General features: G+C 56.7%; 1 protein-coding gene across 1 annotated transcript in view; it reads right to left on the reverse strand.

Annotated features, from left to right (window-relative positions):
* PTPRU (protein tyrosine phosphatase receptor type U) overlaps positions 1-15,875 on the reverse strand; it is a 273,624-nt gene that overhangs the window by 132,931 nt on the left and 124,818 nt on the right. The window contains exons 3-7 of the mRNA XM_054011788.1: positions 10,798-11,069; positions 9,273-9,354; positions 7,556-7,671; positions 6,603-6,777; positions 3,501-3,794 (exon numbers count right to left, since the gene is read on the reverse strand). Coding sequence (XP_053867763.1) covers positions 3,501-3,794; positions 6,603-6,777; positions 7,556-7,671; positions 9,273-9,354; positions 10,798-11,069 — 939 coding nt within the window. The remainder of the gene's footprint in view (positions 1-3,500; positions 3,795-6,602; positions 6,778-7,555; positions 7,672-9,272; positions 9,355-10,797; positions 11,070-15,875) is intronic.

Here is a 15,875-nt window from a genome sequence, read left to right on the forward strand (position 1 = left end):
CCCCACTTGCATCTTCATGGCCAACCCCCCCATCGTCAGGTCAATCATGGCCCAGTGATGCCTGCGCCGGCGGTATCGTTTCACAAGCAAGCCCAGATCTCCTCCCAGTGCAGTGTCTGAGGCACAAAGCCCACCTTCCTCTCCACCGGGTTGCAGGAAGTTTGGGGAGGTTCTGATCCAAGTCGGGGTTGGGCTCATTCCCATCCCTGATCTAGAGGCTTCTGTGTGTCACCCATCTCTAAGGAGCGGTGCTCGACACAGATTGTGCTTCCTGTTATAGGGAGTTCACGGATCCACACTGCCTGTGTATCAAGTGTCCTGCAGGCAGCTGCTGGCTGCTGTTCTTACTAACCCACTGACGATCAATGCCCCTGGGTCTGGATCAGCCCTGTACATTTGCTGTGCTTTAAGGTTCAGACCTACCCAGTGCACCCCGCTAGCCTTTAACGAGTCTGATTAGAGTGCAGGCTTCGTTAGCAAGCTCTCTCGCGGCACTTGTTTGTTCACTAGGTCTGCTGAGCTACCAGCCAGGCAAGCGAGCTCCCTGCATTTGATCTCGGATCAAGGAGACGGAGAGGGTCAGGGCCAGGGGACTGTTTGCTAACAAAGTCTGGGCCTCTGCCAGGCGAGGGGGAGGAAATCCCAGCCTGGATGCTGGTGCTGCCCTGGAACAAATTCAGGCTGGTCTCTGCCGCTGCAATCCAGCGAATTGTGCACCAGTTTGCGAGGGACTGGAGTCACGCTCCTCCAGTGACAACCCAGCCAACCCTCATGAAAGGCTCGCCGCGAAGGAACAATAGAGCAGACCCAATGCCGCAGGATGCCGTTGCTCAAAAGCCAATTAGCGGCAGATCTGTGGCAGCTCAAGGCAGCTGCCCTTTGAAGTTCTGCGAGCACATGCAGCTAACGGGTCCTGGACTTGCACTGCCAGCGATTCCCACCCGGAGGGCGCGGTGCATTCTGGAGCTTGAGAAGGCAACGGCCTCGGGAAGCATCTGCTGACGCAGCGTGTCCGTCGCAATGATCTCAAGGGACCCTTTAGGGTTGCCAACTTCGTAATATATAAAAACCAGACACTCCAGTGGCCCTACCCCTGCCCCGCCTTGTCCCCCCCAGACCCCAGGCCTCACCTCTGCCCAGCCTCTTCCCCCGAGGCCCCCCCATTCACTCCTCTTTTCCCCTCCCCCCGTCGCTCGCTGCTCTTCCCCTCTCACTGCCCCCCTGCATGGGTTGGGAGGGACTCACTTGTGGAGCTGCCACCCGACGCAGGTAGGAGGCAGCCCCAGATGAGTAGGGGCTGGCACCTCCCGCCTGCAGTAACCAGACATTGGGTGTCCAGTCGGTAGATCTGACCGGACATCATCATCAGGTCCCCTTTTCGAAAACCGGACAGCTGGCCACCCTTGTGATGGAACATGTTTCCACAGGGTTGGAGTCCAGGTCAGCTAGAAGCCGCCACTTGAGGAAGGATGGGCTTGTGGTTAAAGCACCACTCTACAACTCTGGTGCTCTGGGCTCGCTCTGCCACAGACTTCCTGCGTCTGACTCTGGGCAAGTCACTTACACTGGGGACTTGGGGGTGGTGAGAGGTGCTCACAGGCTGTGATGATGGGGCTATATAAGCACCATCTAGCAAGTGTTCATTGTTATTTGCTGTGCACCGGCCGCGTACATCAGCCACATGGTGTCTAAGGATGGGATCCGGCTCCACATCTCCACCCGGGGAGCCGCTGGGCGACCCCAGCTCCTATGGAAGTCAGTGAAGGTGTCCTTTATCCGCAACACCTCATTTTGTTGGGGCTGGAAAGATTGCGAGACTTTTCTGGGGCTCCTTCTCTTCGCGTCCCCGCCAGAAAGAAGGTGGAAGCAGGAAGGTCTCACAGGATGAAGGCACCCAAATGTTGCCAGACCTCAGAAAAGCTCCCAACTCCCTTGGGCTTCTTGTTAGCTCATCTCCCCCCACCCATCAGTATGGTCCCATCTCTCAGCCTGCAAGCTCTTTGGGGCGGGGCTGCTCATCTGGTATGTGCCTAGAGCAGTGGGGCCACGAGCTAGCTGAAGCCCCTCTGTGCTTCCTTTGTCCCCCGCCCAGCCCAGAAAGCCGCCCCAGCCCCAGTGCTTTGCTCACACAAGATCCTCCCCTGCCTCTTAACCCACTCGGCACCTCCGCGACTGCTCTACCAGCCTGCCTCTAAGAAACCGCTCCTCTGGAGCTGAGTTATGGCGGGCGCGAAACCTCATTGTTCTGGGCTGTTATTAATTCTCCCGCTGCCAGCGAGCTCTGACTGTTGCTTTACCCAGTTGCTGAAGCAACCATCATTTGTCAGTTTCCTGCGGCCCCTGTGAGTGTATTAAACAGTAAATCCAGGCTGCAGAGCCGGCTCCTGTGCCAGGAGGGTTTTCTTTGGGGCGCTTCGATTTTCTTTTGGCCTGGGTGGGTGGTTAATACCTGTCTGATTGCAAACCGATAACGCCATAACAAGAGCTGCTAAGACTTCACCGTAGGAAACAGTCAAGGACATAGGGCCCTTGGCCACAACTTCTCAGCTTTAACGAACACGGGAAGGCTAAGTGGATTGCCTGAGGTCACTTAGGGAGTCAGTGGTAGAGCTAGGAAACAAACCCAGGAGTCCTGAACTCCCCATCCCCCGCTCTAACTACTAGACCCCGCTCCCTTCTTAGAGCTGGGAACACAACCCAGGAGTCCTGACCCCCAGTCTCCTGCTCTAACTACTAGACCCCGCTCCCATCTTAGAGCTGGGAACACAACCCAGGAGTCCTGAACTCCCCATCCCCAGCTCTAACTACTAGACCCCGCTCCTGTCTTAGCGCTGGGAACACAACCCAGGAGTCCTGACCCCCAGTCTCCTGCTCTAACTACTAGACCCCGCTCCCGTCTTAGAGCTGGGAACACAACCCAGGAGTCCTGAACTCCCCATCCCCAGCTCTAACTACTAGACCCCGCTACCGTCTTTGCACTGGGAACACAACTCAGGAGTCCTGCTCTTCCATTTCCTCCTGTAATCACTAGACCACATCCCCGTTCCTAGGCTTTGTGTGAAGTAAAAAGCAGAACCCCTCCACCCCCCACATGGACACTCATTCCAGTATAAGAGGGCCCTTTTTCCAGTGGAGCTTATGCCACTTTGGAAGTGATTTAAACTTACCGGAATAAGACTGGCCACATGGGGAGTTATCCTGGTGTAACTACAGTGGTTTAACTACCCTTCTACCAGTGTAGACAAGCCCCAAAATACCAATGGCGAGCGGGACGGGGGGGCAGTTCAGGGCCGCTGGATGACTAGGAAAAGCACAATGTCCTGGGAAACATCCCCTCCATATCCCTGACCAGGACTTTGGAAGAACCAAAGAGACCGTCACCAGCCCAGAAAATATTGTGCCCAGGTTTTACACCACACCCAATGGATACCCAGGCAGATCCTTGTCAATCAAGGACCAGCCAATACCCTGGAGCCTCCCACGTTAAGGCGGGTGCCTACCTGCGCATTTGGTCCTGCTTATGAGGGGCGGCCCCGGCTTGCCAGTCCCTCCGTCCCCCGGCCGCGTGAGCAGCACGCTGATCTCGTACTCCGTGTCAGGATCCAGGTGCCACAGCTTGTAGGTCTGCATGTTGACGGCGTGGACCTCCGACCAGGGCCCCGAGGTCAAGCGGTACTCGATCTCCTTGCGCACAATGGGGCCGTCGCCGATGATGGAGTTGGTGTTGAGCTGGATGATCAGGTAGGTGGAGCCTGCTCGGAGCAGCTGGGGGGGAGCGATGGGCGTGGGGGGCTCTGGAGAAAGATAAAGGGGGGAGGGGGGTGAATGGAACGTTCCCCTTCTGCTTTACCGATGCTTGTACCCTGGAGAGCCACTGCACACCTAGTGGTTTGAAGTGCTGTCCTAGGACTCAGGAAACCCAGGTGCAGTTCCCTGATCTACCACCAACTCCCTGTGTGTCCTTGATACAACCACTTAGCCTCGCCGTGCCTCAGTGCCCCATTTGTAACAAGGGGATAATAATCATTTCTCCCACCTTCAGTCTGTCTCATCTATTCAGACTGGAAGCAGTTTGGACCAAGAAGCACCTACTGCCATGTGTGTACCCGAGCACAACGGGGAGCTGAACTCTAGTGCTGCCGGAACACAAAGAGGAACTAAATTAACATTCAGACTTTCTTCTTTACCATTTAGCTCAAAGGACCCTGGCATAATAAGGATGCCGGCTCCAATTCGGTTCTAAGAGCAGCCGCTCTGCCTTCACTCCGGATTCACTCTGTTGTAAACAAGAGCAGAACCTGGCCCATTGCTAGCAATCCTGATGGTTGCAAATTTCTCCTCTTAGGCAAGTCTACTCTGTCATCGTCTTTGATGTGTGGCAGCAGCGTGAGATCAGGGGATTTATACTCCTGGAACCGAGAGCACAATTCGGTCCTGCACACAGCAGCACTCTTTAGAATTCACACCTACAAATAAAGCAGTCACGAATGCATAAGCGCGCACACACACACACACACACACACACACACACACCCCCTCTGAGGTTTAACAGCACAGGCAGCAGTAAGGTCTCATGTGACCAGAACTTCCTTGTGTTTTTTTTTTTTTTACAGAATATGCTTCCAAGCAGTTGCCACGGAGCTGTGAAATTCTGTCATCAATAATTAACGCTTCGCCACAACCGTCAAAATAAACGAACCCAGTACATTTGGAGGATGCATTCTTCTGCCTCCTTTTTAATTGTCTGCGTTCGCTGACTCGCAAAAGCCAGTCAGTGAGAATTAGTGAGGTCCCACTGTGCTAAGCAAAAAAAACTCCTTCCTCCCACTGGGTATTGAGAGATGGCACAATTAGCCTGTGGAACCTATTGCTACTACATAGCATTGAGGCAGGATTTTAAAAGCGACTGGACCTGTATCCAGATAGCAAGGCAATCAGTTATAATAATTGGGGGTCTATCAAATTCACAGCCAGGAAAATCGCATCATGGACTATGAAATATGGTCTCCCCCGTTAAATATCGTCTCCAGCCACCCAGCTCTGAAAGCAGAGTGGAGAACGGCATGGTACGGCCACCCTTACTTCTATGCTGCTGCTGACGGCAGCGCTGCCTTCAGAGCTGGGCGCCCAGACAGCAGCTGCTGCTCTCCCGCCACCAGCTTCAGGCAACGCCAGCAGCAGTGGAGAAGTAAGGATGGCAACACCACGAGCCCCCTACAATAAAATCACTCATTTTTCACAGGTTGGTCGCAGCATACATAACAGCCGCTAAATTTGCTATGTATGCAATGACCAACCCGCAAAAAAGGTGTGATTTCTCCGCGATTTAAGAAGACCCCTAATAATATTACAAATTTAACAAATAACTAAGAGTTCATGCTTAAGGGCATAAGCTAACCTCTACTACTAGAGGGTAGTGGGAAAAACCTCAGGAAGCAGGTTATCTCACAACGGCCTACTGCAGGGTTTCTTGTACCTTCCTCTGAAGCAACTGCTGCTGGCCACTGTCACTGGGCTAGATAGATGTTGGGCCCGATTCAATCTGGCAGTTCCTATGTTCCTAAGTCCTTACATCCCCCTTAATTTGTGTCGAGCTAACAGCACATGACGCAATACACAAGGCCGCACAGTACTGGAGTGCATTGCTGAACAGCTGCAGCGCTCCACCCCAGAGGCAGACGCATGTCAGTGGTGGGTAGGGAGAAGAGATGCATATAACGTGTTCCAGTGCCCAGTCAAATCAAGGAAAGGCTCCTATTGACTTGACTGGGTTCATACAGCTCCAGCAGGTTGGAATCCTTCAGGATGAAGCAGTATCTCACTCTACATCAGTGAGAAGCCCTGAGCAAAGGGAAGGTCGTTAGCCAGGGCCGTAGCAACAAAGAACGTGGCCCCCTCCGAACGGTGGCCCCCTCCGAACATATGTCCGGGCGGGGCCCCTTACAATGCAGAAACTGGAATGTGGTATTTATTTTGCCACTTTTAGGGGCCCCCTTCCTTGCGGGGACCCCTCCAGTCGGAGGGTACGGAGGGCGCTCGCTACACCTCTGTCATTAGCATAGAATTAGAATACAGTGGGCCAAAATCAACCCCCTGGGAAGTTGTCAGCAAGACACCTCAGACCTGGTTTCAGAAGTGCCAAGTCTCACTGACTTCCCCTGGATTTGCAGGTGCTCGGTGCCTCGGAAAAGCAGGCCTTGAGCCCCGGGAAACGGAAGGGCCCAGAGTCAGCTGCCGCTTCTGAGAATGTTGGCTCGAGTTTGTGCCAAGCAGTCCGGGATGAATCCCAGAGAGAAGCAGGCAGGCCACATCCACACTGCGAACAGGTCATGGTAACTCCCACAGGTTAGCTAACACCACATCAGACATGATTGTGCCCTGCATGTAGACAAGGACAGTAATGTGGTGGCCATGGTTAACCCTGGCCGGGGAGCAGAGCGGAGGGTCCACCATAATCAGCGAATACCTTTTAAACGTGACTTGGCCGGTCACGTTTAGCATCATGTTAGTTAACGGCCTGAGTTCACATGACAGCTTTGTAACACCCTTTGAGTTCCTCCGCTCCAGGCCCCTCCTCGAGTGTCAGCGAGCGTCACCCTCACCTTTCACAATCAGCTCGGCAAAGTTGGAGACGCCGGAGCCCCGCACGGACTGGCTGACGCAGCGGTAAAGATCCTGCTCCCCCTTGGAGACCTCGTCCAGCTGGAAGGTAGCCAGGAACCTTCTATGGCTGATGTGCTTCACTGAGGCGGCTGGAGCGACGGCTCCATTCTGCCTCTGCCGGCCAGAGAGAGAGGACGTTGGGGGGATCCCCAGACAACTCATGCTGCCCAGCCCTCCTGTGCTTGCTCCCCACTGCTGCCCAGGCAGGAGGGGTGATCCCCTCTGAGTCTGACGGAGCATCCCGTTTCTCCCCACTGGCTTCTCCCTGAACGCCTCGCCTGCTGAGCCATCCAGAGCCCCCTCAGGGCTGCTCCCTGCACAGCCACAGGGGTTATGGGGAGCAGCTCGGGGCTTCGCTCCAGGTGGGAGCGCGCTGCCCCCCCCGAAGGAACAGCTGGGAACGGCACTACAGCACCACCAATGCGGTGTCCTGCAGGGGAAGGGGCGTGGGTATGGGCCTGGGACTATATCGGCCCACATCTCCCACTCCTACCTGGGGGTCCAGTCCCGGGCGCAAAGGGCGCTTTGCCTGGGAGAGGGCAGCAGGCTGGGCCTCTGAGGAAGGGCTGGTTACGGGCGGGGGGCTCGCCCTCATCTGTAGTTTTTGATCTTCCAATGGGATTTCCATGGCAAATAGGGGGAGGGTCCCCCCACCCCCGTCCCTCACTGTTCACTTCCTTCCCCCTCCTGTGCTCCAGAGTGGAGCATGCAGCCCTGCCCCCCGAGTGCTGAGCCAGTCACAGCCCCACAGCTGTCAGTCCAGGGCACCGTGCGGCAGTGAGGTGGGGAACGAGCCGACTCCATCTCAGGGAGTTCCGGGGGGTGCGGTGGAGCCAGCAAAAGGCTCTACGCTGGCAGAGCAGACCCCCCCACACCCCCACCCCTCAGTTACCTGCATGAGGAACCTTTCCGCTTCCAACGCCTTCCCGGCTGCCACGCACTGGAAGGTGGCGTTCTGCCCGGCGTTGACCTCCACGTCGCCCAGACGGGAGAAATGAGGCGCTTTGGCTGCCAGAACAGAGGGGTAAATAGTCACACAGGAACCCAGGCACTCGGGCTATTCTGCAGCTACCTGCCAGTACCTTCCCTCTCCCCAGCGAGCTCCCCAACGCACCCATGAAACAAGGTGCTGGCTCCCAGGAGCACAAAGCCACACCAGGCTCTGGGTCTGCAGCTGGACTATGGCAACAGAGTGTGCTGCTTTCCTGCTCCGGGTTAATGGCTTTACCAGGAGCTGGACCATTCAATAATCAATATTAATTAGCTAAGGGCCTGAATCAAAGAACCCAATATTCAGATCCAAACTCTGTGGCTCCCTCCTCCACCATTTGGATAGGTTAGGAGTAATCAATGCTCATGCTTCAGGACTTCATTTCTTTTGGGGGGCAGGAAGGAATTTTCTCCCAGAGCTGCAATGTGGCCCAAACAGCCAAGTGCTTTGTGGGAGGGACGGATGACCATCAAACACAGATTGCTGGACTCAATGGAGCGAGGTCTGCCGCCTGGATATACAAATCCTCACTGCTAATATTCTATGGTGCAACCACTCCAGAGTATACAAACCACAGCCGAAAGGGCCGTAGGGAAGGCAGCGTAGCCGTGGAAACTTAAGGCATGGAGGAGCTTGCAGGGCACCCTGTGACATCATAAGCTCAGCTGCAAGTTGGGAGCCAGTACAGTCCGGTAGCCTTGAAATCCCACCTGCCACGCAGGGGTTTCCCATTGGATGGCACTGATTCCCTGCAGAGCCTTCCCTCCCTGCAGGGACGGCACCAGGGCTGGGAGAAGCAGGGGGTGAACCCCCAACCCACACTGGAACTGTCTGGCTTTGCAGGGCCAACATTTAGCGAGGGGGCCCAAGTGCACATTCCGCTCCATTGCCTCATCCTGTCTGCGAGGTGTTAGCTCCCTTCCCCAGCGGCCAGCCCCGTTAACATGTCCCTTTCTCCCCACTGGAGCTGTCCCTTTTAAAGGGGACATGTCGGCCTGGCAATTAGCCTGCGTTCTCCCAGAAGGAGGAGCAGAGCTGGGGTGTGTGTCCCGTAGATGTAGAGACTCATCAGGGGGAGATTCAGCCATTCCCCTGCAGTGTCAAGAGTCCCAATGCTGCCAGCTCCGGAGCTCAAGGCCTGGGGACTCCACAGTGAGATAAATATCTCAGCCTTGCTGATCACATCCACCCCACTGGGCGTCCACCCAGTACCCTGCCCAGCATGCATGGGGCTCAGTGTGACCAAGCAGCCCTGCCAGGCACTAGTCACTAGGTTGCTCTCCCACCTGGCGCTGCCCAGCGCTAGCCACTAGCCAGTGGTTCCCACCCCCTGAGGGTTCCTGCTTTTCTGGCTAAGAGGAGGCTGCCCACCCTCCTTGCTGACGCCCACCATGTCCCTTCCCCCGCGACAGCTGCTCCTGGAGCATCCCCCTTTGGCCCTGCTCCGACAGCGGGTCGTTAATGCTCGCGGGGCGGCAGCCAGTTCACAGAGTCCTGCCAAATGGCTCATTAGCAGGACACATCCCTGGCAGCGGGAGGGCTCCGATGACAGCACGGCGGGCCGGGCCGCTGGCCCCTGTCAGGAAGGAGGCCGCAGCCAGGGTGCTGCGATACTCACAGCATGGATAATTCAAGAGCAAGATGTCGTCCAAGCCGAGGTATCCTCTGTGCTCGCCAGAGATCACCGCCTCAAACAGGACCTGGGGGCAATCAGACACACGCCTGTCACTGAGGTGATCCACCGCCCCAGGCCATGGGCAAGGTCACACTCGTAGGGGAAGGGCCTGGAGACGAGCAGAGCTGAGCCCAAGCCCGGGGCGGGAAGCAGCATCTTAATCCTGGGGCTGGCCTTATCTTAACAGGCTGATCCAAATCTCTGCAGCCGACTGCCCCAAACTCTGCCCTGGAGCCAGACTCGGATTCTGCAGCCTGGGTCCATGGCTTGGCTTGGATCAAACCGTTACCAAAAGGAAACTGGATGATTGTTCATTTTAATAGTTCTTCACGTCGTCACTGCCCCCCACCGCCTCCCGGGCACCTGCTACCATGGGAAGCCGAGGAGCCGAAATATAGAGGGGGGCTCACCCTCCTGGTACAGCCAGCCTGGCTGGCAGCTGGACATGCCAGCCTGCTGAGCACAGAGCGCTCCCACGAGACCCCCCTTCACAGCTCAGACAGACACCACATCAGTGCTTCTCAAGACTGGACCTCCGGAGCTTGGGGGAGCGGGCAGGAAAGGGGCACACTTCACTGGCTGGGCAGCAGCACCGCTTGGGGGCAGGATTGGGATGGCACAGGGTTACAATCTGGGAGCGAGGGGCAGCGGCAGAGCTAGGCAGAGGGGTGGGGGGCCCAGGGCTGAAATAGCCAGGGGGGCTGTGGGTTGGGATTGAGGGGTACCGGCGCGATGGGGGGCCCAGGGCTGGACTAGCCAGGGGGGCTGTGGGTTGGGATTGAGGGGTACCGACGCGATGGGGGGCCCAGGGCTGGAATAGCCAGGGGGGCTGTGGGTTGGGATTGAGGGGTACCGGCGCGATGGGGGCCCAGGGCTGGAATAGCCAGGGGGGCTGTGGGTTGGGATTGAGGGGTACCGGCGCGATGGGGGGCCCAGGGCTGGAATAGCCAGGGGGGCTGTGAGTTGGGATTGAGGGGTACCGGCGCGATGGGGGGCCCAGGGCTGGAATAGCCAGGGGGGCTGTGAGTTGGGATTGAGGGGTACCGGCGCGATGGGGGGCCCAGGGCTGGACTAGCCAGGGGGGCTGTGGGTTGGGATTGAGGGGTACCGGTGCAATGGGGGGCCCAGGGCTGGACTAGCCAGGGGGGCTGTGGGTTGGGATTGAGGGGTACCGGCGTGATGGGGGCCCAGGGCTGGAATAACAAGGGGGTTGTGGGTCATCAAGAGGCAGCTGGGAGTGTTCATCAGGAGCAGGGCCCCTGGGCACAGCCACAGACTCAGGATAGCTTGGAGTGCAGTGTCCCTTGGCGCCCTGCCGGAGGGCTCCATGGCGGCGAGTTCCAAGGCCTCTCTCCCCTCCACACCCCGCTCAGCTCAGTTACTGTCTCCTTAAGTCCCCTCCAGGCCCCAAATCACCCTGCGGCCTCTGCAAGACCATCTCCCAGCCTCCAGTCTGCTTCCAACTCACCTGGTACTCGTTGGGCCAAAACATGCTGACCGCCAGCTCGGCCTGGTGCCACTGCCGCCCATGGGAGCCGGACACGTTCCACACCAGGCTGCCCAGCGGGCCCCCGTTCACCTTCACGTAGACGTTGAGGGCACCGGGGCTGTGGCCGTCCCGGCTGTACATGAAGTAGCTGAACTGGAGGCAGTGGGTGTCATTCTCGCTCAGCGTCTGGAAGAGGAGGTGAGCTTTCTGTCCCGGCGCGTGCTGCGAGGAGTTGACCATCAGGTAGGAACCTGCAAGGCAGAGGCAGGAGAATGAGGAGGGTTTATCGGCTCAGCGGCACCCAGTCGCCCGGGGATCTGTGCGCGTCAGACTCCCTGCCCACGTCTGCCGTAGTTGAACCCTCGGCCATTGTGCGCCCGCCGCATGCTGAATCCCCGACCCTCTCTCTCGGACCTCTCCATCCATACCGGGACTCTCAGCTGCGTGACTTCTGTCATGCCAGCCAGCAATGCTCCAATTCACTGCCTCTGCCACCTTGGGAGCTAAACTCGTTACCGCTGAGCACCGGGTGTTCTCAGTGCGATGCTACCGCTTGGCCTGGCCCACTGCCCTGGGCACTGCAAGTCTGGAGATCATTCTCTTCTTTCATTCTCCCCCTTACCCCGGTGCAGCCAGCCAGTTCCCAGCACCCTCTCGCTCCTCCTTCAAAGCCACGTCTGCCAGTGGCTCGTTCTCCTCCCCATCCACGTCTCCACCCCCTCCTAGGCCCGAAGGGCTCTCCCATGTCCGTCTTCGTTTGGCATGGCTCTCTTGTGTATGCAGTCAGGGAGCGGGCGTGCAGCTCCAGCTCGCGTTCCCGAGATAACTTTAATCTAGCTAGCTCGGGTCCTGGAACAGTGACGAGCCAGCTATGCAAGGTACAAGGCAATGGTGAACTGGGCCCTGAACCCAGCTCCTCCCGCTCCCACTCCCGAGTAGAGGGGCTGAAGGATGAGCTATGCAGTGCAGGGAAGTGCTATTTTCTCCCATGCGATGGATGTGTTTCCTTTGGCTCAACAGGCTCCTCCTGGCAAATCGTTGCTACGAGCTCGGACATCTCCCCGGCTTCACAAGCAGACGGCTGGCCCAGGAAAGCTGCGCAGATGGTGACTGATGTTTCGATGAGTTATTAGCTGGGGCAAAGAACCTAGTAAATTTGCTCCTTGTTCCCCTCCCCAGCCTCAACGTCGCCCCGCGGCCGCGCAGCCTGCCAGGAGAGATTACAGCCAATGGAAGAAGACTGACCGTCCCACGTCAGGGAAAGGATTAAGGGAAGCGCCCGGTGGCTGCTGGTGCCTCAGATACTGCGCGCGGAGAGACGGGAAGCACGCAGGTCCAACCTCAGGCCGTGCCGGCGAGGGAGCAGTCAATGGCACTGCCCCGCCTCACAAAGACAGGTGCAGAGAGGACAAGGAGGGGAAGGAAAAACCCCAGTGCATGAGCTGCTCCCCACGCCATAGGGTCTGTCTACATTGCACTGGGGGGAGTGACTGCAGCATGGGTAGCCGTAGCCCCGCTAGCTTTGATCTAGCTAGCTCGAATACCAATAGCAGCGAAGCCACAGCAGCACCGGCTACCCGCTCGAGTCCGTACCCAGGAGCCCAGGCGGCAGGATGGGGCTAGCCCGTACCACTGCCCCTCCTTCTGTGACCCCACTGCTATTGGTACGGGAGCTAGCTAGATCAAAGCTCACTCGGGGATGGCTCCCCGTGCTGCAGCCATACCTCCCATTGCAGTGCAGACAGACCCACGTACCCGTCTCCCCTCCCAGTCCTCTCTGTGCTGCGGCTCCCCCACAGATGAACTGAACTCTCTGACCCAGGCCATAGCTAGAGAGTGGCCGGGGGCGGGGCAGGGGGGTGGCGGGGAACAGACTTCACAGCGGGTTCGACTGGGAGTGGAGCGCAAGAGACTTAGCATAGGCTCAAATCCCACCTTTGACACTGATTCTCTCTATAGCCTGGGACAAGTTGCTTAGCATGCCTGCCTCAGTTTCCCCATCTGTGTTTCCCTACCTCCCAAGGGCAGTGGAGGGATAAATGAAGGTCCAAAAGGGAAGAAAAGCCGGGAAGTCCTGGTCCTTTAAAACTCCCATCCATCTGGCAGGGCATTCCCACTGGATAACACCCAGTACCTGTAAAAATAAGACCCTGCCCTCCTTCCTACAGGAGAGAGTGTGTTTTAAAGGGCCAGGTACCCAGGGTAAGAACCTTAGTAACACAGGATGGGAGAGCGGCACAAAGTGTTGTGATTTAACAGGGGCTGCCTTATAACGAAAAGCCTCACACAAAAAGGCCCCTGTGATTAGGGCATCACAGGATATAGGGCCCTGAAAGATGTCCCCCTTTCTCCCCCTCTGCCTAAACCCCCGGAGTACGGCGGCTATCTCAGAGCACACACATCCCTCGGTGCCAGAAGACTGCTCTGCTCTCTGAAGATGTTCAGATCCACATGGCAATATGAGCTTCTCAGCCAGGAGGCGTCTTTTTTAGCCAGACAGCTGTGCTGGGCTGTCCCCTGCCTCTGCCCCATAGGCAGGGGCTCCCTGGCTCTCCAATACCCCCACACCACGTTGCTGTGCCGTCGGATACTGCGACCGGGATAAGCGCAGTATAAGAACCTGAACAGAACCAAACTGCCCCGTAGCTCCATTGCCCGCATGAGGGTTCCCTCGACATCTTGCTGATTCTTGCTGCCTAACGTCTCTAAGATACGGCCTTTCCTGTCCATCCGCACAGCTATGACTCTCACCCAGGCTCTCATCATCTCGCGTCTCAATCACTCCAAGAGCCTTCTCTCCAGCCTGGGCAAAGGCAACCTTGCCCCGATCGGAGCCCGTCAGAATGCGGCTCAAAGACCATTTCCTACCGCACTGCTTTGACCAGTGCTCATCCCCCTCTTTGCATCCGTCCACTGGCTCCCCCTTCACCATGGCATCAAACACTAGCTGCTTGTATTCACCTTGAAAGCCCTTCACAGTCTATCTCTGCCCTACCTACCATCTCTCATTCGTAGGGCCCTACCAAATTCACGGCCATGAAAAACGCATCACAGGCCGTGAAATCTGCTCTCCCCCGCCATGAAAACTGGTCTTTTGTGTGCTTTTACCCTATACTATACAGATTTCACAGGGGAGACCAGCATTTCTCAAACTGGGGGTCCTGACCCAAAAGGGAGTTGCAAGGTTATTTTAGGGGGGGTTGCGGTATTGCCACCCTGACTTCCGTGCTGCCTTCAGAGCTGTGTGGCCGGAAAGTGACAGATGTTGGCCAGGCGCCCAGCTCTGAAGGCAGTGTCCTGCCAGCAGCAGCACAGAAGTAAGGGTGGTAATACCATCCCGTGCCACCCTTACTTCTGCGCTGCCTTCAGAGCAGGGCGGCCGGAGAGTGGTGGCCGCTGGCTGACGGCCCAGTTCTGCAGGCAGAAGTAAGGGTGGCAATACCATACCAGGCCATCCTTACTGCTGCTAGCAATGGCTCCACCTTCAGAGCTGGGCTCCCGGCCAGCAGCTGCCGCTCTCCAGCCGCCCAGCTCTGAAGACAGCGCTGCCACCAGCAGCAGCGCAGAAATAAGGGTAGCAGTACCGCAACCTCCGCCCCCCACAATAACCTTGCAACACCATGACACACACACACACAAAACTCCTTTTTGGGTCAGGACCCCCTACAATTACAACACCGTGACATCTCAGATTTAAATAGCTGAAATCATGAAAATTACCATTTTTAAAATCCTGTGACCGGGAAATTGACCAAAAGGGATCGTGAATTTGGTAGGGTCCTACGCATTCACTACTGAGCTACCGATGCTCGCCGCCAATGGCCCAGGATGGTAGCCTCCATCACGCACCTGTTAAATGGTCCAACGACCAGCTTCATGCTTTCTCCCCTCATGCTGGGGAGGAGCGCCCCGCAACCATCTGCAAAGCTGCCTCGTGCGCCACCTGCCAATCCCTCCTCAAAACTCACCCTGGCCGTGGTGGCTACAAAAACTTGTCAACGGTTAGGCTGCTGCTGTGCAGAGCCCACTCCCTGTCATGGTGACTGTGACGTCTTGCTCAGGTCGCCCAGGACTGAAAGTCAGCAGGGGGGAGCTTTGCTGCTGCCAAGCTCTGTAGCAGCCCCCAGCCTGGCCAGCACCCTCTGCAGGACTTTGCCCGTCCAACCCTGGCCTTGCAGTTAGCAATCAGTGAGCTCCAGCTCCCCAGAGATGTCTCTCGGCAGCGGTCAGTCCCTCTCGCTGCGCGCTCACAGACGTTATGAAGTTTGCCACCTGCAAAGAAACACGGAGCCCCCATCAGCCTGCTAGGTTAGCTGCCGACCCACACTTCGCTAGAACAGCGCTGAGATGGTTTTGTAGTAAAACAAGAATAAACGTATTAACAACAGAGGTTTACATTATTTCAAGTCAGAGTGAAAGAGACAGACAAGGTTACAACCAAACCAAACACGCTTTCTAGCGTCCTCTAAAACTTAACTTCAGCAAGTTACAATCATTGTCTAAGCAGGTTTCTCACCTATAGTCAGTCCTCCGTTCCCCCGAGGCTGAGGGATCCACCTTTCACAGGTGTCAAGAGCTCTGGCCTCTTGTGTGCCTCAGGTGATGGATGTCCAAATCGCTTTCTGTTTCTGCTTCTATTCCCCAAAGGCCATTTCTCTGTTTCAAGAGCCAGGAAGGCTTCCTGGGGTACAGCCCCCAGCGTGATCATTAAGTGCCATCTCCCCCACTTGCTAGTTCGATGGCTTTGTTTACCTTACATGTAAATGTACTTCCATTGTGTCTGGCCTCCCCTTGCTCAATTTACATTGGAGACACAGTCAAGCAAGTGAAACAACATTCCTCTGTCTAGGGCGGGCTGGGCTAATGCACTGCTTGCCAAACCCATGTTAAGACCACACTTCCGGCCCACATCTCTAACTATTTATACACCACCCAGACATGCCCCACGCAACAATACTAATGACCAGCGTGTTACCAGTCTGCACAGGACACCTTTTAGATACAGATTATGAGCAGTGTGTTGGGGCAATGAGTGTGTCAGACCCGATGTGAGTTAT

The sequence above is a fragment of the Malaclemys terrapin genome, chromosome 22, assembly GCF_027887155.1.
Source record: "Malaclemys terrapin pileata isolate rMalTer1 chromosome 22, rMalTer1.hap1, whole genome shotgun sequence".
In the NCBI taxonomy this organism is placed as follows: domain Eukaryota; kingdom Metazoa; phylum Chordata; order Testudines; family Emydidae; genus Malaclemys; species Malaclemys terrapin.